We start from the raw sequence: 24,920 nt of genomic DNA, 5'->3' as shown, positions 1-24,920 counted from the left end.
CAATGGCACAAGGATAACTTTAGTGATATGGAAAACAGGCTGACAAAGTTTGAAGACGAGTTAAGGAAGCTGGATGAGCAGGTTAGTGAAGGGATATATGATGGTACAACGGAAGCTAGAAGGAAGGCGCTTGTGAGATTTTGTGAAAAATGGTACATTAGGAAGGAAATCCACTGGAAGCAGCTGTCTCGGTCTAAACATGCGAAGGACATGGACAGAAATACTCGATACTTTCATGCTATTGCATCAGCTAGAAGGCGAAATAACAGAATTGATGCTCTGGTGATTCATGGACGGCTTGTGAGGAATCAGGCAAAAATCAAGCATGCAATAAGGGGATTCTACAGGGAGTTGTACCGCCAGGAGTATGCACCAAGGATTGGTATCCGGGAGGGGTTATTGAAACAAATTAATAGAGATGAGGCAGAAGCCTTGGAGATTTTACCATCTACAGAGGAAATCAGGGAGGCAGTTTGGGACTGTGAATCGTCTAAGGCCCCAGGTAGTGATGGATACAATATGAACTTTATCAAGAAATGCTGGGAAGACATTGGTCAGGAGTTCACAGCGGCGGTGATGGATTTCTTTCAAAGGGCAACATTACCATCAGATGTGAATATAACATGGGTGACGCTGGCCCCAAAATTCTTGGGTGCTAAAGAGATTAAGGATTTTCGGCCAATTAGTTTGGTGGGATGTGTGTATAAGGTGATCTCAAAGGTGCTGGTAAGAAGAATGAGGTCAATTATACCGGGCTTGGTGGGTGAGACTCAGACTGCATTTGTGAAAGGTAGAAAAATTCATGATGGTGCTCTCATAACCTGTGAGACAGTCCATTGGCTCAAGGCAAAGAAAAGGAAAGCGGCGATCATTAAGCTGGATTTTCATAAAGCATATGATAGAGTCAGATGGGGTTTCGTGGATATAGTGCTCCAGAAAATGGGATTTGGACAGCGTTGGAGGAATTGGGTAAAGGAGTGTGTCAGTACAGCCACAATGTCTGTTCTGGTGAATGGGTCACCATCCAAGCCGTTCAACATGGAAAGAGGACTCAGACAAGGGGATCCCCTCTCTCCATTTCTGTTTGTGTTGGTGGTCAATGTGTTGAATCGGATGGTGGGAGAAACTGTCAGGAACGGGCGCATTGAACCACTTCTGGTAGGAGGTGAGCATATACAATTGTCGCACTTACAATTTGCAGATGATACGATATTATTTTGTCCCCCGGTGACAGATACAATAGTCAATTATAGGAGACTATTGAGATGCTTTGAGTTGATGTCGGGGCTGAGCATTAATTTTGAGAAGTCAAGTTTGATATCGGTGAATTGTGAGCAGGATTGGGTAGACAATGCCTGTAGTTTGCTAGGGTGCAAGCAAGCGGTTTTACCTACTAGGTACCTCGGGATTTCTTTGGGTGCGAATCCGCGTATGGTGAAGACCTGGAAACCGATAATTGATAAGGTGGAAAAGAAACTTAGCCTCTGGAAAGCTAAGGTTCTAACCAAAGCGGGCAAGCTTGTTCTGATAAGATCAGTTCTAAATAGCCTACCTATCTACTACCTCAGTCTATACAAGATGCCAAAGGCGAATGCGGATAAGCTGATTGCTTTGCAAAGGTGATTTATGTGGTGTAAGGGGGATGGTACTGATGGTATTCCCTTAGTTAAGTGGGAGTTGGTTCAGGCACCAAAAAAGGCTGGGGGTTTGGGGGTTGGGGATGCGGTACTTCGGAATACAGCGCTATTATTTAAGTGGTGGTGGCGGTTTTCTAAAGAGGAGTGCCCCTTATGGAAGAAGATTGTATGCTCGTGCAACAACCTGAATCCTGATGTAATGCTAGTAAATCAGCAACTACCGGTCAAAGGAGGGCCCTGGAAAGACATATGTCATTTGAATATCAAAGAGCAGAGAATAAAAGACAAAATGCTTACTGGCCTGGCGATGGAGGTAAGGGATGGGAGGAGTACCCTGTTTTGGGAAGATAACTGGTTGCAAGGGGGCCCTTGAAGGTGGCGTTTCCAAGACTATTCTCTATTTCGAATCAGCAGGGATCGATGATAGGGGACTGTGGATTTTGGGATGGACTTGAGTGGATATGGAATTTCCAGTGGCGGCGAGAGTTATTCCAATGGGAGCTGGAACTTGTCCATCAACTTCATGAGCGGCTAAGGCTGACGAAGCTGTCAGATGGTAAAGAGAATATTATGGTTTGGAAGTTTGATAGCAAAGGGGTATTTTCTACCAAGTCTGTTGTGCAGGTCCTACAATCGGAGACTCTGTCGGATGAGATAACGAGCTACAGTTTCATAAGTTCGGTTTGGAGAGGGGTGGTACCGCCGAGAATTGAGCTCTTTGGGTGGTTTGTGCTTATTGGTAGAGTGAATACTAAGGAGAGATTGAGTAGACTAGGTGTTATTAGACTCAATGATAATCTATGTGTCCTATGTCAGAAGGAGATAGAGTCGGTGGAACATTTATTCCTACACTGTGAGCTAACATGGCAGGTGTGGTGCAGTTGGTTGAGGTCTCTTGGGGAGGTGTGGCTTATTCCTGGAACCATTAGGGAACTGTTTGAGCGATGGACCGGTATGCATAAGCGGAAACAAGATCAGAAGAAATGGCTCCCAGGCTTCTTTGCAGTTATTTGGAACATTTGAGTGGAACGCAATGCTAGGATTTTTCATAATCAGGAATCAGGTGTGGAGTTCGTAATAAGGAAGACGATGCTGAGTTACAACGAATGGACCGCGAGTGATCCGTTTGGTGGTTAATGGCGTTGTCGGAAGATATATGTTTTTATCTTTTATGAATACTTGTAGTTTCTTTTGTTGCTCCACATTAGTGTGTTGAGCTTATTTTGATTAAAAAAAAATATTATTTAAATTTTCAACATGAAGGTTCTGGACATATATGTTTCTCCCTTTTTTTCCCAAACCATTATCTCGTTGTGTCTACGAAAGTGCCCCCACGCGTTAGTATATGTATCTTGAAATATCAAAGATCATTTAATTTTCAATTTATATTATGGAACCTTTTTAAATGTTTTTAAAATATTAATATTCTAATAATCTTAATGGTTAATTTTAATTAGTATATATAGTTTTTTATAATTGAGATTATGGCTAAAATTATTAGAATACCGATATTTTAAAAATATCTAAAATTTTCCTTTATTTATTGTACAAGAAACTTTTATTTTGTGAAAAAAAAAAATTATTGCTATAAAATTTCAATTATATTAGGTGTTCAAATCTCATTTAATTTTCAATATATATTTATGAAATATTTTTAAATATTCTTGGAATATCAATTTTTCAGCAATTATAACTATTGATTTTAATTAGTATATATATTATATATTTTTTATAATTGAAATTAATAACTAAAATTATTAGAATATTAGTATTTTTTGAAATTCTTCATTTATTTATTGTACAAGAAACTTTTATTTTGTGAAAAAAGTTTTTTATTGTTAGATTTTTAATTATGTTAGATATACATAAAAATTAGTTATTAATAAAATATAAATATATATTAAAAATAAATTAAATATTATATATATATATATATATATATATATATTTATACATAAATATATTAGTAATTAATTGTTACGGCCCAGCCTAGTTGAGCACAATTGCCGCCTCGGCCCACGAGCTAACCGGTCCGTGCGATCGGGTCGATGCGCATAACCCGCTCGATCTACGACCCGGACACGCACCTTCACTACTAGCTGCATGACAGCGGTGGAAAACGAAGCTTTCTGGAAAGAGGCCTTCCCCCGTGGGCCCGCCCTACTGACAGGGTATATAAGGGGAGGTTCCTACCTCTCTCCCAAAGTACGTCACCATAACTTTTCCTCTTCACCACCTGCACACTCACTGACTTGAGCGTTGGAGTGTCATTGCAGGCAGGTGGCACCCCCCAACTCACGAAGAACCCAGAAAGTCTGTCGCTCACGCTTCTCATTCCCAGGATCCAGGCTAGGGCTAGGACCCACCTTCACACTCGACAAGCAACCCCAAGCCATCCGGTAACCGACCAACCGGACATTGGCGCCGTCTGTGGGGATCGAGCTGATATGGACTTTGTTTTGGTTTCTGGCGGGGCTGACGACGGAGCCGGGCCCCGCGGGAAGGGAATGGATCCCAGAAGCAGTAGGGTAGCCGCCGGAGCTCCTACTCGCGAGGGCACCAGATCCCCCCTCCCGCGGCTACCCGAGGGATGACCCTTTGGAGGAACAGGCAGTGACAGCACCAGAATAATACAAGAGCTGCGCCACATGGTGCAGAACTTAGAGCGAGAAGTAGCCAACCAGAAAAGTCGTCAGCCTACTCCAAGTCAAGAGCATTCCCAATCCCCTCAAAGAGGAGAAAGGAGTCTCCGAAGAAGTCACTCCAGGCGCACTCCGAGCCCCCGGACAGAATCAGAAAGTTAGGAAAGCAGAGATGCGCCAAGGAGACGATGAGATCCTCTGGTCTACACCCGATCACCGACAAGAGATACCGAAGAGGAAAATTGGGAAGACGATAGAGAACCAAGAAGAAGAAGCCGACCACAACAAGAACACCACAGAGAAAGGGCAAGGAGAGGCTGACCTCACAGAGAACACAATAGGGAAAGACCGAGAAGAACCCGACAGATGTGGTCATGGGGGCGACTCCTTTCCACCACTCGATCCTTGGAGTACGGCTGCCAAAGCACTTTGATAAACCGACAGATATGAGGTACGATGGTACTCAAGATCCCCAAGAACATCTAACGGCCTTCGAGGCCAGGATGAACCTGGAAGGGGTAGGCGATGAAGTAAGGTGCCGGGCTTTCCCAGTAACCTTAGCTGGGCCAGTAATTCGTTGGTTTAATGCCCTTCTCCAGGACTCCATAACCACGTTTGCCGACATCAGTCGCACCTTCTTGGCCCAGTTCACCACGCGTATCGCTAAGGCGAAGCACCCGATTAATCTGCTAGGAGTGACTCAACGAACTGGTGAGCTAACCAGGAAGTACCTAGATAGATTCAATGATGAGTGCCTGGAGATCGACGGCCTAACCGATTCGGTGGCCAGCTTGTGCTTAACCAACGGGCTACTAAATGAGGATTTCAGAAAATACCTTACCACCAAGCCCGTCTGAACAATGCAGGAAATCCAGAACATAGCCAGGAAATATATCAATGATGAAGAAGTAAGCCAGGTCGTGGCAGACAATAAACGGCATCCCGCATACTCTAATGCACGCCCGTCCGGCGGCGGGGAAAGGTCTAAGGAACACTCCAGAGACGGAGGATCAGCCAAGACTTTCAAGCCTTTCCCCGTGTTGGAAAGTTCACCAACTACACCCCCTGGCGGCTCCAATCGTTGAGGTCTATCAGCAGATCGCCGGCAAGGGTATCTTGTCGAAGCCCCGACAACTCAAGGACAGAACGGGAGGAAACAAGAACCTCTATTGTGATTATCACAAGGGCTATGGCCAAAAGACCCAAGACTGCTTCAACCTGAAGGACGCCCTGGAGCAAGCCATTCGGGAAGGAAAGTTGGATAAGTTCTCCCACCTTATAAGGGAACCGAGGAGAAGGGACCGGGACCGATCAACCGAGGACAAAAGCCGTGCTGTAAGGCAAAGACGGGAACCCGAGGAGGACAGTGAGCGTGGCCTCACTGTGGTAAATGTGGTGATCGGAAGGGACGTCCCTCCCAGATCGAAATTGGCTAGCAAGAAGGACGCCAAGGTCTTAGCTATGTCCTCTGACTCCACGCCACCCTCCCGGAGGGTACCCTCAATATCATTCGGTCCCGAAGATCAAAGGTTTGACGAGGTTTCGGAGAAACCGCCGATGGTGATCACGGCCAGGGTGGGTACCGGCCTAGTAAAGCGAATCCTGGTAGACACAGGGGTTGACTCCAATATCATGTTCCGTAATGTATTTGATGCTCTGGGCCTACGGGATACCGACTTGAGGGGCCACCAACACGGCGTAGTAGGCCTAGGCGATAACTTCATCAAGCTAGATGGCGTAGTTTCCCTCTTGGTCTTTATTGGCGGAGGCAGGGGGAAGAGGTCGCTAATGGCGGAGTTTATTATCTTAAGGGACTCCACGGGCTACAACCTCATCTTGGGGAGGAAGAGCATCCACGAGTTTGGGGAGGTGATTTTCACCAAGCTGTTGCTGATGAAGTTTTTTGCTGACGATGGATCAGTGGGGACCATCAGGGGAGACCTGGAGACGGCGGTCGCATGCGACAACACCAGCCTCTCCTTTAGAAAGAAGTCAAAAGAAGTATCCGGTGTCTTACTTACCAGTATCTGAGCTTCATGGACGCTTATTCTGGGTATAATCAGATACCGATGCACCGGCTAGATGAAGAGAAAACGGCGTTCATAACACCAGGAGGAACATACTGCTACAAAGTGATGCCGTTCGGACTGAAAAATGCAGGGGCCACTTACCAAAGGCTGATGAACAAGGTCTTCAGAGACCTCATCGGCAAGACGGTAGAGGTATATATAGACGATATCTTAGTTAAGACTGCCAAAGCCGACGGCCTCATAGGGGAACTTGAAAACGTCTTCACCTCTCTTCGTCGACACGGAATGAGGCTCAATCCGCTGAAGTGTGCCTTCGCCGTCGAAGCCGGAAAATTCTTGGGATTCATGATAACTCAAAGGGGGGGGGTGGAGGCCAACCCAAAAAAGTGTGAAGCAATCCTACAAATGAAGAGCCCGAGAAGTGTGAAAGATTTCCAAAGGTTGGCTGGCAGACTCACCGCGCTATCCCGCTTCCTCGGTGCGTTGGCGGCCAAGGCTTTGCCTTTCTTTAACCTGATGAAGAAGGGGATCGCGTTCGAATGGACCTCGGCATGTGAGGAGGCTTTCAAGAACTTCAAAGAGATAATCTCAACGCCGCCCGTCCTCGCGAGGCCCAAAAATGGAGAAGCGCTGTACTTGTATTTGGCGGTAACCGATGAAGCCTTGGCGGCAGTCTTGGTGCGAGAGGAGGGGAAGACCCAACAACTAATATATTTTGTGAGTAAAGCACTACAAGGAGCGGAGCTAAGGTATAGCAAGCTGGAAAAGGTGGCATACGCGCTCCTAACCTCGTCATGAAGGTTGCGGCAGTACTTTCAAGGACACCAAGTAATCTTCAGGACGGATCAAGCAATCCGGAAAATACTCCAGAAACCCGATCTAGCGGGTAGAATGATGACTTGGGCTGTTGAACTCTCCCAATATGACTTACAGTATGAACCCAGGCACGCGATCAAAGCTCAAGCCATGGCTGGTTTCCTGGTAGAGGTGACAGGGGACCTGGCCGGGACACCGAGCGCACGGTGGAAGCTCTATGTGGACGGAGCATCTAACCAAACGTTCGGAGGAGCAGGAATCATCTTAGAAAATCCAACTGGAGTTGTATACGAGCAGTCAGTCAAATTCGAGTTTCCGGTGTCAAACAATCAGGCATAATATGAGGCCCTTCTGTGCGGCCTAACCCTAGCAAGAGAGGTCGGAGCTACCCAACTGGAGATATGTAGCGACTCGCAGGTCGTAACTTCTCAGATCAATGGGACCTACCAAGCCAGAGACTCACTATTACATAAATATCTGGAGAAAGTCAAAGAGTTGAGCAAGCAATTCGAGGAGGTCACGATCTAGCACGTTCTGAGAGAAAGGAACACACGAGCAGATCTCCTATCAAAACTGGCGCGCACAAAACCTGGGACGGGAAACCGGTCCCTCATTTAGGGTTTCATAAAAGAGCCAGCGGTAGCTTTGCATCTGACCCAGGCAGTTCCCTCCTGGATGAACCCGATCATCGACTTCTTAGAAAAGGCCGAACTCCCCAGCAATGAGAAGGTGGCTAAGACAATAAGGCGAGAAGCGGCTAAGTATGCGGTCATACAGAGCCAGCTGTTTAAGAAAGGGCTTAGCCAACCACTGCTGAAATGCCTGCGTCCCGATCAAACAGACTACGTCCTCAGGGAAGTCCACGAAGGATGCTGTAGTCACCACATCGGAGGAAAGGCCCTAGCCAGAAAGCTCATCAGAGCCAGATTTTACTGGCCCTCTATGATGGCGAATTCCAAGAAATTCGTGAGAAGGTGCAAAAAATGCTAGGAAAATTCCAACTTCCACAAAGCGCCAGCGACTGAACTTAGCCTACTGACGGCTTCCCAACCTTTCTCACAATGGGGAATCGATCTTTTGGGACCTTTTCTGGTCAGGCCAGGGCAGGCCAAGTACCTGATAGTGGTCATTAACTGTTATACAAAGTGGATAGAGGCTGGGCCATTGGCTAGCATATCCTCGGCAAATTGTCAGAAATTCATGTGGAGGCAGGTAATTGCAAGATTCGGTATCCCGGAAGCTGTCATCTCGGATAACGAGACACAATTCACTGATAAAAAATTCGGAGAATTCCTTGCCAGTTTGGGCATAAAGCAAAAGTTCTCGTCAGTTGAGCACCCCCAAACCAACGGGCAAGTTGAAGCTGCGAATAAGGTCATCTTGCAGGGCCTCAAGAAGCGACTTAACCAGAAGAAGGGAGCGTGGGCAGACGAACTAGACTTGGTTTTCTAGTCCTACCGCACAACTCAACAGTCTACCACCGGGGAAATGCCTTTCCGTCTCACCTATGGGGTAGATGCAATAATACCCGTGGAAATCGGTGAGCCGAGTCCGCGACTACTCATAGGAGGAGTCAAAGAGGCCGTGGAAAAGGACTTGGTGGATGAAGCCAGGGAGATGGCCCATTTATCAAAAACAACGCTAAAGCGAAGAATGGCCCTACGCTACAATGCCAAGGGCGCCTACAAGTTGGAGCGGTTAGACGGCAAAGAAGTCCCGAGAACGTGGAACACGGGCAATCTGAGAAGATTCTATTCCTAGAATAAACTCACCGGCTTAGTAAGAACGCTTTATGATGGATTATTTGTCCTTGTCATATATTTGCTATCGTTTTATGTTTGAGCCATTTATTATTACCATTTGTCACCTCTTTCTTTTTTTGCATTCATTATTATTAATTAAGCCACCACGACGAATAAACGGTTTCAAACCTATACGGTACACCGGGACTGATCACCCCGGGAACCACGAAAGTAACAAACGCCATAATATGCGGCTGTTGAAACGATAAAAGCCACGACCTGGCTTCGCTAATTACTAACAAAACGCTAAAACGTTCATGAGCAAATAATAAATACCAACAAAACAGTAAAGAACATTAAGAAAAGTAAACGCCGACAAGGCGGTAAACATGCGGTTTGTCACATACCGATTAGACGGCAAACAAATTCAAACAGTTCAAAGACTGTAAACATTACAAGTTACAAAAGCATACAAGATTACAAGGACGTGAGTCACTTCTTCGGTATGTCAACGATCTTGCCGTCCTTGATAGTCTTGAAAATGCCAATGGCCGAAGTGTCGAAGTTGGGAGACAGAAGCTTTACTTGGGCCTTGAGAGCTTCCTCGGTCATCAAGATGGCATGCTTGCCCTGCTTTACGGTCTCCTTATACTTCTTCGTAAATTCAGCAGTCTCAGCCTGAGCTGTCTTGACCGAGGAAAATGCCTCATCACGCTCCGTCTCCAGTTCAGCCACCCGACCTTGAGAAGAGTTAAGTTGACCCTCCAAGGTAAGCTCCCGCTTAGTGAGGCGGGCCACGGCAGCATCAGAGGTCTTCACTTTCTCCTCCATGGTCTTCAACTTCTCGTCAGCAATCTCAACCTTCTCTTCGGCTGACTTGGCCTTCTCTTCGGCAGCTGCAAGCTGCTCCCGGAGCAACTTCACCTCCTCTCTGTACCTGGCGTTAGCCTTGACCGAAGATTCAAGCTTCACCTCAAGAGATTGGGTCCCCGCCAAGGCAGATTCAGCCTTTCTAGCTATGGCGGCCCCCCTGAGCAGAGTACGGTATATCCACCTCGCTTGAGAGGAGAGGTCCCCACCAAAGAAGAAGTCCTCCGTGCCGGGAAGCAATTGGGAATCGATAAACATCCCAGCATCGAAGTTCTTCTCCATGATGGTAAGAACCCCTTTAGGACTGGAGGATGGCTTCCTTTTCCTTGGGTTGTCGACGACAACCACCTCCTCCTCTAGGTCCGCCTCCTCCCGAGGCTCTGGTTCAACTTCCACCTCAGGACGAGGAGCCGCTCCAGTACTAGTGCCAGCTACATCCCCTTGGGAGGGCTGAGATTGAACCTCCGGGTTGATGGTACCCTCATGGGATTGAACCTCCGGGTTGACGGTATCTTCAGGAGGCACCTCCTGGGCGGGGGTAGCGGAGTCGTCATTGCTACCAGCCAAAAAGGTGTTGAACAAGCCCTCAAGTCCAGTCACCTCGGCAAACATTGACACTGCAACGAAAAACGGAAAACAGTTAACCGTCAAACCAGGAAGATAAACGAAAACAACATGCAAGCACAGGCAAATCACTAGACGGCTACTCATGTATATAATTCCGGGCCATATCCTGGTCACCCGTAAGAAGATGGGGGTTAACAAAGTTCTTCCCAAAAACAGCCAACAAGACATCGGCAACCCTCTTGTTCTCTGGGGACAACCCTTTATACGTTATTTTGGTAAAGGCATTAGCCCCCACCCCGAAGCTCCAGTAAGTCGGTATGCGGCGTTCCCCTTCTAATGTCAGCCAGAAGGGATACCGACCTTTCGCGGGACGGGCCTTAAAATACTTGTCCTTAAAACCGTGATAAGAATCTTCGAATACGCTGAAGATCCTCCGGCCTTGGGCCGCCCGGAAAGACCTGTAGCCCTTTTTAGACCTCCCCTGTTTGGAAGGATTTGTTAAAGTAAAAAGGAAAAGAAATACTTCAACAGAGACCGGCAACTCCAGGTGCTCACACACCATCTCGAAACAGCGGATGGATGCCCAGCTGTTCGGATGCAATTGGGACGGTGCTACGTCACATCGATTAAGCAGCGCCATTTGAAAAGGGGAGAAGGGAAGGCGAACTCCCAAACGAGTGAACATGATCTTATACAACCACATCCAGTCGGCGACCTGGGGAGAGTGCAAATTTAGTTCATATATTCGTTCGTTGTTGGCAGGAACGAAAGCCGCATAGTTAGCCTCCTCGTTGGTCCCCCCGCAAAGATAGTCGGCCTGTCGGAACTCCGTAAGTTCCTCTAGGGACATCTGATTAGGGGCATCCTTTACATCCGAAGTCACCCAAGCATATCGGTCATAAGGTGCCGGTCTCACGACCCTTACGGGGGGACGTTGGCCATACCTAGAGTGGGGGCACCACCAATATCAGTCTAAGAGGCTGAGAAGCCGGTACTAACACCAGAAACTATAACTTACCTATTCGACAACTACAAATCATGGTATAAATCTACAGCTAAGAGCAATGCCAAGAAAAACAAAAATTCTAGAATAGTAACCATCCTACAGTATCTACCTGATGTTAAAATGCCAATAAACATGCAATTCATAGCAAGACTACAACATACATGCGAAGGCCAGAATAACAAACAACAAAGATAAACAACGCCACATCAATACCAAGGAAAAAGAATAGGAAGCTTACCAGGATAAGGATGGTGATGGAAGGGGATCGAAGAATTGATAAGGACGCGCATAACCCGCTCGATCTACGACCCGGACACGCACCCTCACTACCAGCTGCATGACAGCTGTGGGAAACGAAGCTTCTTAGAAGGAGGCCTTCCCCCATGGGGCCCGCCCTACTGACAGGGTATATAAGGGGAGGGTCCTACCCCTCCTTCAGGGTACGTCACCATAAATTTTCCTCTTTACCACCTGCACACCCACTAACTTGAGCGTTGGAGTGTCATTGCAGGTGGCACCCGCTAACTCACGAAGAACCCGAAAAGCCGGCCGCTCACGCTTCTCATTCCCAGGATCCAGACCAGGGCTGGGACCCACCTTCACATCCGACAAGCAATTCCAAGCCGTCCGATAACCGACCAACCGGACATTAATTTTAGTAATTATTTTAATTGTAGACGTAGCATTTCTCGAATTTTGGAATTTAGGACCTAGCTTTTAATGTCATAACGACTTAGCTTTTATATGTTTTGTATCATATTCAAGTAGAAAGATGTCATTACAAAGATGGCCTAACCTAATTGATGCCAGAACAAGGTGCTCTTTGTGGCCTGCAAGCATGTCAACATTTATTTTCTCATAGCGTACATACTTATTTCAACCTCTTGTTTTTTGGTAACTGTTACTCACCTAAATCATTCAACCTATCACTTATTAGCTTAACTAGAAAATCCAGCAATTAAATAGAGAAAACTGTATCGTACTTGCTTTTGATGCCTCGCATTGTCCACATTCAAGCATTCATAAATTGTGTTCATTATTTAATTCCTGTTTTATTATTGTCTTTTATTATCGCATCATAATAAGAGAGGAGAACAAAATCAACTTAAGTTGATCCAGTCCAGTGATTAATTCATTGTAAAAAGTTTAAATTTTATTATATACATATAATAATTTATTGATTAGTAATAAATTCTTAAATAAAACTTTAATCTATAACGAATTAAATTTTTTTTTGTTGATTTAAAAAAATTTGATATAACTAGTGATGAATTTAAAAAATTTTGATAAAAATAAGCATAGCATGAAATAAAATGAGAGAAATGGAATAATGAAATCAAATTTAATAATATATAATGGAACAATTATACATATTTCTTATGTACTACTTAAGACATTTTCAAATTTTAATGAGACACTTGTCACCACATCAAATAGAATAAATTTGTTTCTAGATATAATTATTTATATGGTTAAACAGACAAATAATTTCATAAAACTTGAGGTAAAAAATTTTATGACAAACAAAAATTTAGAAATTTATACTTGTTAATCTCCAAAAAAAAAAAAAAAAAAACACTAAGACCTAATGGTTGAAAGTAGAATTAACAATATACATTTTATCTACAGGTATCCAATTCGATTCAATCTGATCGGATATGGTTGTCTACCAGACTCGCTGTAATAGGGTAGAGTGGGTGTATGTTTGCTTGCGAATAAGGTTGAGTACAGGTTCAGAGTATATCATATTCTATCCGCACCCCTAATATATGTGTAGTGAAAAAAGTAGGTAGAATCCAGATTTTTTTCTTTTTTTGTAAAAACTCAAAATAACTACTAAAATAATCATTTAAAGATTAACCACCAAAAACGTCCATGAATTATTCTATAATACTGATAAAAATGCTCCCAACTTTTGTTATTGACAAAAATATCCATAAATAATTTAAAAACGCACTAAAATTGCACATCCGTTAAAACAGAGGAGGTCCGTTAACGTTTTAGTTTAACGTGGCAAACGAAAAAGTTGATGTGGCCCCGTTATGTTTTAATCCCAAATTAAGAAACTTTAGACCCCAATTTCTTCAGATCACTTCATTCTCTCCCATCTCCTCTCATGGTCTTACTTCCTCCAACACACACCCTCTAACCCACTCACCATCTGCAGCATCCACAGCTGTAGCTACATCCACTTCCCTATTCTTTACCTCTCTTCTTCTCTCACTTCCTTTTACTCACTTTCTCTCTCTTTTTGTCTGACTTCTTCTTACTTGCTCTCCCTCTTTGAACAATGCTAAAAATGACAAAGTTGAGAAACTACAGTACAACCAAAAACTACAATTAGAACTAGAATGCAAGCACGATCAAAATCGAAAGGCAAGCGCGGAGATCGAAACTGGAAGGCGAGCGCCATGACCAGAACTGGAATGCAAGCATAGCTGGATCTGGAAGGCTAGCACGACCAGATCTAGAAGGCGAGCATGATAGGATGGAGTTGGCTCCTCCCTTGGTGTCGGAAGAGATGCTCAGACAGGGGCAGCGACGAGTAGGTGTAGTGGTAATGTGCCTGAGAAGGATGCTGCCATTCACTGCATGCATTCCTCTCTTGCACTGCTCCTCTATTGCCAGTGGTCCTTACTCGCATTGCTCCTTCCTTATCGATGGTCTATCACTACTTCTGCTACTGCTTTTTACCTGAGTCTTGATTCTTTTCTTGTTCTTGTTGTGGAATTTTTTTATTTAGGTTATTGGTGATTACTGATTAATGCTACTATTGTTAATGAATTATGATTTTAATGAAAATTAGGGTTTAAATTAGTTTTTTTATTTCTTTTCAATTTGGATCTATTTCAATTGATAAAGTTCAATTATATTTTGGAAAGAAAGTTTAACTTGGGTTTTTTTTTTTTTTTTTTTACTTTGTGATTTTGAAGAGGACAATGGGTATTGATGGTGTAGAGATGAGAGAAGGAAAGCGAGTGATAGAGAGTGAGAGGAAGGTAGAGAAGAAACAAGGGAAAGGATAGGAAGGGGATGGAGTTGCAATGGTGGTGGCTCGTTGGTGGCTTTGTCACGACAGACAGAGGTGCTGGTGATTGAGTTAGAGGGTGGGTGAATGAGAGGAAGTGTGAGAGAAGAGAAGAGAGGGTTCCGTTTGCCACATATGCCACTCTGTTTGCCACATCAGACCAAAATGTTAACACTTAACAGACCTTCTTTGTTTTAACGGATGTGCAGTTTCGGCGTATTTTTAAATTATTTAAGAATATTTTTGTCGATAACTAAATGTGGGGGCATTTTTGTTAGCGTTTGAATAATTCGAGAACATTTTTGGAGGTTAATCCATCATTTAAATTATTAATTTAGTACGTTTATTATTTAAAGAGTAATGTTGTAAGAATTTGGAGTTAGAAGAAAAGTTATTTGTGTTATTTTAATTTTATTAAGAATTTGATAATCATTTTATTTGTAATTTTATGTTAAATTTTTTTAAAATTTTATTATTTTTAATTTTAATTTGAACTTAATTTTTTAGTTTATATTTTATTAATATGTATAAAATATGGAATGAATTTTATACTTGTTTAAAAAAATTTAATTTTTCTGTGGATAGGATTAGGTAGGGTAGAGTTAAAAACTTTAAGGTGCGAATAAGATTAGGGTTGAGATTCTCAACGTGCAGGTAAAATAGAATAAAATTAAATTTTAAAAAATTTTTCAATTTGCATATAACTCTACCTTTGGTCGGTCCTAATTAAAAGTGAGCTTATTAACTAATTCATCCACAAATTTATTTGTTCCCTTCTCTGACGATTTTTAGCACTAGAACTTTTCACTCTTGGTCCAACAGATTCTTTATCATCTGAAGCAGTGTCGCGTAGGAATGGGCTTGAGTGTTATTTAGCATGCAAGAGTGAAACTGCTGCCATGAAATTAATCCATCTCTAGTATCACATTTTTATAACCATGATTCCAAGCCAAGTTGAGACCGTGAAAGTAGGGGTGAGTATCGGTAGTAAGTACTTGATTATCCGTCCACATTCGAATCGAATCAATTAAATTGATTTTGGAACTAACGGGTAATCAGGTCCAACCCAAACCAAACCAATAACTTTTGTTAGTGATTGATTCGGATATCGGTTTTGAGATGTGGAATTCAAACCAACCCGTAAATCTGATTATATATTAATTAAATAAAAAAATAAAAATATATATGGTTTTTAGTGGCTTTTAATGAGATTATTCACTATTAATAGGTTTGGATTTTAATGAATTTAGTTTTTAATGTATTTGGTATTTAACATCTTTAGATTATTTATATTGATGTTACATGTTTATTGTACTTGTTTAATTTTTAAGATAAAAAATTAATTTTTTATGAATTTCAAAATTATCGGGTATCCAATTATTCGAACCGAACTAATTCGTTGTTAATTGATTTGGTTTGATTTGGATACCTGTACAAAAAATTACAAATTCAAACCAAACCAAATCAATTACATTTTGATCGGTTCGGTTCTAATTTTACTTTAAATTCAAACCAAACCAATCCATGTTCACCCTTAAGTGAAATACTCCCCATAAGTAGTTCAACAGCAACCACCGCGAGGACAGTGTCCCAAATTGGCCGCATAACCAAGTTTAATAATTCCCACCTCATCTCACAACAACTACTACATCCCAACTTCCCTTCTTGTCTAACAGACCCCTCAGATCACAATTTAATGTCATTCTCATACATTAGTCACTTGGCCGAATCCTTGCTCAACACCAATGTCTTTCTAATGTTTGAAATAGATTTTAATTTTGTCTAGCTATGATCTCTCGCTTTTTTTTTGTTATATTTATATATTTAACACTTTAAAAATGTTTTTTTTATCGATGATTAATATACCAAATATATTTGAACAATTTGATATTAAGTAATGTTATATGTACAATATTTTTTAATAATTAAATCTAATTAAATTGACTTCACTGCAATAAAAATTACTCTCAAAATAAAACATATGACACACGTTTCGTGTTCCACTAACACATAATGCAAAGAATTTGCACTATATGCATAAACCTTTCTACACTTTCTGCAATATATAAATTTTTGTTGGAGAGCATAAAAATGTTTAAATTATTACGCATAAAAATTGACATGTAATACAAATTAAACTTATCAATATAGGACACAAATTTTTGTATATGATATACAAATTTTTAAATCATAACCTACAAACTTTTAAAACATAGTACACAAAATTTTGCTACACTAAACTTTATATGTATATTCTTTTATTGAATTTTGTTACATATTTTTTTTTTTTTATAGTGTGTAAACCGATTACCATTCATTGTAAGCCAATGTTACATTACAGGTTCTATTTCCCAAAACACACACACATACAAAAGTACTATTAACTCTAATGTGCAGTTCTAACATTTCTTGATGGTTAGAGTCCACAGAGTACGGCACGGTAATCTCTGAGTGTACCCAACACATCTCCTTTGTGTTCATGGAATACTGCTCTTGGATGCAAGAAGTGCAAATAAGCTTTGAATGCAATGGCTCTCGAAAGTTCAGCGCCTCGTCTTTCTTGCAGTTGTCCATCAACACTGCAAACACTATACTACATCACATGTGTAAATAAAACAAAGTGAAACAAGACACACTCCTTCATTTTTACCACACAGAAGTAATCAAAATTAATAGCTCGGTAGTTCACACTAATTTGACAGATATCATTAAACAAATTTTAGTTTATCATAGCACACATGTTTTTTAGTATAGCACACAAATTCACATATAGAGTACAAAAATCAGAACAATAGAATAACATTAATTTTTTAAATAATTCAATTAAAGAAAACTAAGACCATCATAAATAACATAATCAAGAAAAAAAAAACAAAAATATATACAATAACACACAAATATTGAGTATAAAAAAACAACACAAGTAATTGAAACTAATAGCTTGGTAACTCACACTAATTTGTCCGAAATTATTAAACAAATTCTGATTTATTACAGCATACAAATATTTAAGCATAGCACACATTTTTGTTTAACATAGCACACATTTTTATTCATATAGCACACAAATACTGAGCAAAGAAAAATAATATAAAAGATACATCCAATTCACAAAGAAAAAGAAATTAAACAACAACAACAAGATGTTGAATAAGAAAGAAGAAAAAAGAAAAGAAGAAAAAGAAGATAACAATGGCAGCAGCAGCGACAACAACAACGACCGTGGTGGCGGCAAAGATGACGACGACAGCAGTGATAGCGGCATCGACGATGACAATATTAAAGGAGGAGGAGAAGGAAGAGAAAAAAGAGGAACGTGAAATAAATTTTAATAACTTGATTAACTTGGTTAATAAAAACACTTGAATACCTAACATTTTTGTTTGATAATTCAACATATTTAAAAGTTGCTCCATATTAAAGATATATTTGGTCAGACAATAAAAATAAGATAAAATAAACTTCGAAAAATAATTATTTATTTTTTATCCGTTTAACAAAGACACCAATAAAAAAGAAAAATCAATTCACACATTCTTAAGATAATCAACAATCCTATTTGAGACACAATAAGCAGTTGATTGGATTGTGATCATGGGATTGACACCAACTGCACTTGGAAGCAAACTTGCATCACAAACAAACAACCCTTCTGCCTCCCAACTCTCTCCATTCTCATCAACACCCCCTTCTTTCTCAGTGGCTCCCATTCTACAGCTCCCCATCTGATGCGCCGAGCAGTATATGTTCCACTTCTCGCCCGGCGACAGCGCGCCCTCCATCGGCCAAACATTGTCCAGAAACTCTTCAATTTTACCATGACCTATGTCACCACATTTTATTCTCTGGCCGTCACTTCTGTGTGTTCCTACTTCCACAGCCCCCGCGGCTATCAGAATCCTCAGAGCTTGCTGAAGTCCAATCCTCATGTTCTCTTTATCCATTTCGGACAGTTTATAACTGATCCTTCCTTCTGAAGTAACCACCCCACATGCCGTGTCTCTAATGATTGTGATTAAATGCGAAGTTCTCGGGTACTTAAGCATTCTCTCTTTGAAGTCTCTTCCTGATTCCCATGGACACAGCGAAGCGAAAGAAGCCGGTCCAAGCAGAGGCGTTTCGATGATAGCTCGTGTATCTGATGATTCGGAGTCTCTTGGAGGAACCTTATGGACCGATGTGATTATTCCTCCTTCAAAGACTTTACCCTCCAACTCCGAATTCGAATCAGGGAAGTATCCCCAAGTCATTAGAACAGGGTGAAGATGAAGGTTCCTACCAATGTTCTTGTTCCTTAAGCCACTTGAAATCATCAATGGCGGTGTAAGAAGTGCTCCACCCGCAGAAACTGTTACCTTGGCTTCAATTTGGAGCTTCATTGTGATTCTACTGCTTAAAGCCTTGGCCAAAACTCCAAAACACTTGTTCTTTCTTTCACTTCTTCGTCCGTTAGTGTTTGTTTCAAGCAAGAATTTCTCAGCTTTGCACCCTGTAATGATCACCGCGCCACTTTCAACAGCATCCACAAGCCATGTTTCTTGGGTCCCTTTTTTCTCTCCTTTCGGACAACCATAACCGCACGAACCGCAATAGTGATTCCCGGACGAGTTTCTTGGAACGTAATCAACCTTGAGTCCAAGATTCTGACACCCTTTTCTCAGCACTTGGTTTTGGAAACCTTCTTGTTTACAAAATTCTGTGACACCAATCCTTTCACACACGGTTTCCATTGCAGATTGATACTCTAAACTCGAAAAGAGGGGAAGCTTGTGTTCCTCGGACCACTCCTTCATCACATTTTGCGGCGTTTTGATGCACGCCGACCAGTTAACAGCAGAACCGCCACCAACAGTAGATCCTGCTAGAACCAGAATTCTAGAGTCCACTGAAGCAAGGATCCCTCCAGTTTCATACAATTGATCCATGGAAGGGCCTTCGAGAGACGAATAGTCTTGGGAAGCGAAATAGTTTCCTTTCTCAAGAACAACCACCTTGTGGCCGGCACTTGAGAGAACTGAAGCGGCCACGCCTCCGCCGCAACCGGAGCCAACAACCACTGCATCGCATTTGAGTTTGAGGGTGTTGGTTTTGGTGTCCATTGTAACGTTGAGGCCTTTCTTGGCAAGGGATTGTTGAAGAGTTGAGTCAGATTGTTCTTGCATTGTTTCTATGATCCCTTTTTGAAGAGGCCTGTTATTGTTGGAGACATTGTTCTGTTTTTCATCAGCAGCTACTTCATACCCAATGGCTTTCCATGCTGGGTTCTCTCCCTTCTCATCAACCTGCAAAAGTTCAAGAATTTTGTTAACATTCTCACAAACTATAATATATTGAGGAATGTTACAAGGAATACTAATTTATTATTTTTGTCCAGCAGTTCATCATAGCAATATTTAAAGGTGTTTGGCTAAAAATTTGTTGTTGGATTGCTAGATTAAAATAAAAAATAATAAATTATGTTGGTTCTTGAACTTTTTTTTGAATATTACATTAAAAAATTTTTAGTATTTAAGTTTAGAAATTTATGATTTAAGATTTAAAATTTAAAATAAATAAAATAATTTTAAAAATATCAGTTGATGTTAAAAAATTAATTCTATAACATTATTCTTAGCATAAATAAAAATTTAGTGTATCAAAAATAACATATTATTATATAAATAAAAGTTTATACAAATAACATATTGTTATTAAAAAATATTATTTATATTATAAAAATCAATTACTAAATTAGTCATTTTATATTTATATATATTTTTATATATTAATTTATATATATTATTTAACTACTTAATCAACTGCCGTCAGAATAATCAAACTCTTTTTTACAGTAACATTATAAAAGAAATTATGAATCACCCAATATTATTGCTATGCTGTGCCTGATTTATTTTTAATATGCATAGCATAATTGATTATTATTTGTTTGATTTTTTTTTATTTTCGGCACTTAAATAATCTTTGATAACATGAACTCATGATATATATATATACATGAAGATGACAAGCTTACCAAATGAAATTAAAAAGAGGAATAAATTTGATAAGATCATATATATAATAACTATGGAATAAGGTCCAAGTATAGAAGTATACATACCGAAGAGAAGAAACAATAGACGCACAAGACTTTGATGTAAGCAAATGCAAGTCTTATAGGTGTAAGGAACCTATGCTTCAGCCATTTCTGAACCACCTTTTCTCTTTTCTCCAAAGGCATGTTTGAGAAGTTATTGATAAAGGGCCATTTGCCACCAACGCAGAGCGACCCACAAAGCAACAAGGTCCCCAACCTTGTTGCTAATACCCACAAAATCACTCTAATCAATATTACTGCTTCTATTAACCCCCTCTTCACTAATATTTCTGCAACCTGTTCCCAATTTGTCATCATAAATAAAATTTAATAGATAATAAGATAAGAGATATCAAGTATATGTATGTTGAAACAACGGTGGAAAAATTTAATAGTAATAAAATTTACTAGTAACCGTTTAATCAATCCAAACATAACTAAAAAAATTTAATAAATATAGAAAATTAAATTTAATTAGTTAACATTAGTAAATTTTTTTACATATAATTTTTTTAACTCTTATATTTTTAAAGAATTTAAGATTTAAAATTTAATATTAAAAAATAATTTTAGAAAAATTAAGTAATATTACTGAATGATACTATCTAGAATAACCATCCGATATCAAGGATAATAAACATCTCATCTCATCCCAAAAACTTAAGCTGATTTTGGAGTTCACTAAGGATCGAACTCTTAACCTTTCGGATCTAGAACTCTAGTACCATATCATGAAACCACTCATCCAAAAAACGTAACCTGATAGGATAATGTAACACTAATGGTCATATTTCTAATACTTCTTAAACCTCTATTGTACACATTGTACGCTTAGGCCATTGGCTCCCAATACTTTCTCTAACTAAATAGATTTCTTAATTAAACTCGTAATATTTATGCATGATTCACGTTAACTATATAAAATATGCTCGTGGTTGACAACTGTAATCCAAAAACAAAATAATGAAGAAAAAGTGTTTTAGCTTTTAAAATTAGGCCCATGAACGACTAACAATACAATACAATTCTATTTCTACTTTAATTTTCCAAATGCACTTGTGTCATGCAATACACCATGTGTAGTTCTAGCTTCTAACTTCCCAAGTCACACGGTCAAACAACGAGAGCAGTGATAAAATCTAAAAATTAAACAAGTGTGCATGATGCCGGTCGTTGTGGGGGGTTTTATCTCTCATTTTTAAAAGTATTAAAAAATCGTAAGATAGAAAAATAATAAGAATCAAATGCACAATTTTATACGTTCAAATAAGATACATGATACTATTAGATTTGAAACACAGTCTCTCGGTGATTGATTGGTTATGGAATTTCTTCCAAGTGAAAAATAAGGTACATTGATATTGATTTAATATATAGAATATATAGAATTTAATGATTTGTAGTTAGATGTATCATATCATATCATATCATATCATCTACTTAATTAAATGGCCGTTTTACAAGTTGGAAGCAACGTACACATGATTGTTTTCCTTTCTTGTGAAGGTAACTAAAAAGACATTAGATATTTTTACTTCATATAACAAGTACTGTACTATAGCTAGCATGATTTTAAACTATCCGAATGGTCATTAATATTCAATAATCATGTTACATGAACATTAAAAGTTAACCACCATATATATTTAATATTCATAAAAAATTAGTTATACTCTTGTTAAAAAATTTAATTATTTTACTATTTTATATTTGATTATAAATATATACAAATATATAATTATTAATTTAATAACTGATCTTTTATTTTTATGCATGAAACATTTTTGTTTAACAATATATATGTTTTTACCCAATATCCTAGAAATTAAATCATTTGGGTATATTTGCAATGAATATAAGTTTTTACTATACTGATGTAAAATATGATATTTTTTTAAATTTATCATATTATATTTTTTCTATCATTTCTTATCGGTATCATAACTATTATTTGATGAAGTACTAATCACTTGAGTTTTATTATTTTTACCTAACATAATACTAATGTTCTCTATAATGAAACACATTGTAAATGGGAACACCAAGAGTACTACTAAGATAGAATTAATTAAGAACAATACATATTATCGTATATAATTACATTATTTTCAAATAAATATTTGTATTATATTCATAAAAATAAGACTTTTGAGTGTTAATGAATAATGATTAAGTAAATAAACATTATTAACTATATTACATTATTCAAATTAAATAATAAATTTTATTACACAATTTTAATCATTTGAAAATATAAATTACAAGCTACATCATTAAATATTAAATAATCGTTGGAAAAGAAAAAGCTCCAACTATTAATATAAAAACTTTCTTTTGTGGCGTAAAAATTATTAATGGTGTGTTTGTTTGAGGTAAAAATGGGAGGAAGGAAAACAAAAAAAAAAAAAAAAAAAAAGAAAATAGTTATTTTTTTTGTTTGATTAAAGAAAGAAATGGAAAAAAAAGAAAAATGGATGGAAAAATATTGGTGGATTCACCAATTTTTTTTTTTTAAAGAAAATTAAATCTCTCTCTATTTTTAATAGTATCCTTTTACTTTTTCTATATAATTTATAATATAAAGATAAAATTATCTTTTTATAATTTTTTTTTTCTTTCATCCAAATACATTTAAAAAAATAAAAATTCACTCAATTTTTTTTCTTTCTTTTCTATTTCTTTTTTCTTTATTTCTTTCTTTCCAACCAAACATAGTTTAAATGATAATTAAAACCCAAAACCTTTTCAAATGCGGCGTGCCCAATCAAAATCCTAGGGACCCAGGGGATTTAAATGTACGAGTATCGGTTATAACCAACGTGGGTCCCACTTGTATACACAGTTTTGGACTTTCCCAGTTCGCATATACGAACACTGTGCTTGTAACAACCTCTTGCACAGAATGAGAGAAGCGCATGAAAATGATGAAAAATTAAAACTCTTATATATATGCACTCCTATTTAATTTTTTTTAATCAAAATTAGTTGAAAAACAATAAAAAATTATTTTTTAGTTAATTAATTTTAATTAATTGTTTTTTAAAAAATTTAAAATTTATTCTAAAATTTAAAATAAATATTTTTTTAAAAAAATAATTGATTTTGGCTAAAAATAATTAGCTCCATAACATTACTCAAATTATTTAGGACATATATATATTTTGTGGAATAAAAATAAGATAATTTTTCATTAAATATATTTAATTAATATACAAAATGGGAAATAAGAAACTCTCATATATCTTCTTAATTGTAAACAAAACAATTTTTGGTGGTTTATATTCTTTATCTTTTAAAATATAAGTATATTTATAGTGTTTTAATCTTTTCGAGAATCAAGAGAAATTGTTATATATATATATAAAAGACTGTATCAGTATTCGTGTAAATTTTTTATTTCGTTTTTATTAATGCTCAAATAGTGAAATTTTAGTTTTGTGGGTCACACACTGACACTAATGAATATATATCGCTTTACAAAGATATGAAGTATTAATAAATAGGTCAAAAGAAATCAAAAATAAAAAAAAAATCCCAGCATAATTAAGAACACATGATGAAGAAGAAAAAGAAAACTGTAATCAAATACGTATATATATTGGTATAATATTATGTTATTAATATACGTATGTACCTCATGAGGGTATGGATGTTGAGAAGCGGAAATGTTCGAGAAGGACTTGGTCACATCCTTGTTATTAAGCTCATCTTCTTCATCCTTCAATGGCGGCAAAGGAGGAATCACAACCTCACATATGCTTGCAAGTGATTCCATCTCATACCCAAAAAACCCATGTCTGTATTTTCTCTCTCCTCTCTCTCCCTTCAACAATGGATGGCACTCTCTTTTCACCATGATCTCTCTCTCACACACACACACACAAGCTAATTAGGATAATTGATTATATGAAATTGTCTGTGGAGCGGGTTAGTTATGATATGAGAATAATTAGAAGGATCTAGATGAATATATATGGATATAGATAGGTATATATAGAAGCAAAGGTGCAAGAAATTAAAGGAATGATTATGATTGGTTCTGTTTAATTAATTGGAGGGTGTGATGAGGTGGAAGGAAGGAAGATAATGATAGACTGGTATGTAAATTAATAATAATCACAATAATCCTTTTTTTTCTTTTCTTTCTTTTCTAACTTATACACTATATGAGTTGTAGGTTGTGCGGCAATGGATATATATAGACTCAACTCTTAACTACTTTATGTCAACTTTTCTAAATCATATAACTTCTCTACCTCCTGCGGAAACGGGTAAATTGCATGGTGTATAAAATATAGTTTCAATTATTGAGAATGACATCCTAAAATATATATGATTGTTTTAAATGTAATATAAAATATTTTGATGCTAAACTACTCATAAGTGATAAAATTGATTATTTGCTTATCATTTTATTACTATAAATTTCGACAATGTTTTCATATTTTAAAAGGTAAAATACACAGATATTTTGTGCAATAAAATTAATTAATTTTGAAATTTATT

General features: G+C 38.4%; 3 protein-coding genes across 3 annotated transcripts; 2 read left to right on the top strand and 1 right to left on the bottom strand.

Annotated features, from left to right (window-relative positions):
- Positions 1-4,725: 4,725 nt before the first annotated feature.
- Positions 4,726-5,136, top strand: LOC107632860 (uncharacterized). Its single transcript, XM_016336501.2, has one exon. The coding sequence runs from the start codon at positions 4,726-4,728 to the stop codon at positions 5,134-5,136; it is 411 nt and encodes a 136-aa protein (XP_016191987.2).
- A 97-nt stretch (positions 5,137-5,233) lies between these two features.
- LOC148570112 (uncharacterized) lies at positions 5,234-6,310 on the top strand. Its single transcript, XM_088506849.1, has one exon. It carries the CDS (start codon positions 5,234-5,236, stop codon positions 6,308-6,310), a length of 1,077 nt encoding a protein of 358 aa, XP_088362975.1.
- Positions 6,311-17,797: 11,487 nt separating this feature from the next.
- LOC107630158 (long-chain-alcohol oxidase FAO1) lies at positions 17,798-24,582 on the bottom strand. The gene is made up of 3 exons (XM_016333222.3): positions 24,049-24,582; positions 20,439-20,711; positions 17,798-19,620 (listed from the first exon to the last, which is right to left on the bottom strand). Exons 1-3 carry the CDS (start codon positions 24,268-24,270, stop codon positions 17,866-17,868), a joined length of 2,250 nt encoding a protein of 749 aa, XP_016188708.1. The 5' UTR covers positions 24,271-24,582; the 3' UTR covers positions 17,798-17,865.
- Between the last annotated feature and the right edge of the window lie 338 nt (positions 24,583-24,920).

The sequence above is a fragment of the Arachis ipaensis genome, chromosome B3, assembly GCF_059453495.1.
Source record: "Arachis ipaensis isolate K30076 ecotype BB chromosome B3, ASM5945349v1, whole genome shotgun sequence".
NCBI lineage: Eukaryota > Viridiplantae > Streptophyta > Magnoliopsida > Fabales > Fabaceae > Arachis > Arachis ipaensis.
This window is presented reverse-complemented; position numbering and strand designations above follow the sequence as displayed.

Coding starts and splice junctions, on each gene's coding strand:
- LOC107632860 (XM_016336501.2), top strand. CDS start 4,726: ATGAGGTACGATGGTACTCAAGATCCCCAAGAACATCTAACGGCCTTC.
- LOC148570112 (XM_088506849.1), top strand. CDS start 5,234: ATGCACGCCCGTCCGGCGGCGGGGAAAGGTCTAAGGAACACTCCAGAG.
- LOC107630158 (XM_016333222.3), bottom strand. CDS start 24,270: ATGGTGAAAAGAGAGTGCCATCCATTGTTGAAGGGAGAGAGAGGAGAG. Junction 20,712..24,048: donor AACATCCATACCCTCATGAG/GTACATACGTAT, acceptor AATTGGGAACAG/GTTGCAGAAATATTAGTGAA. Junction 19,621..20,438: donor TCTATTGTTTCTTCTCTTCG/GTATGTATACTT, acceptor GAACTTTTGCAG/GTTGATGAGAAGGGAGAGAA.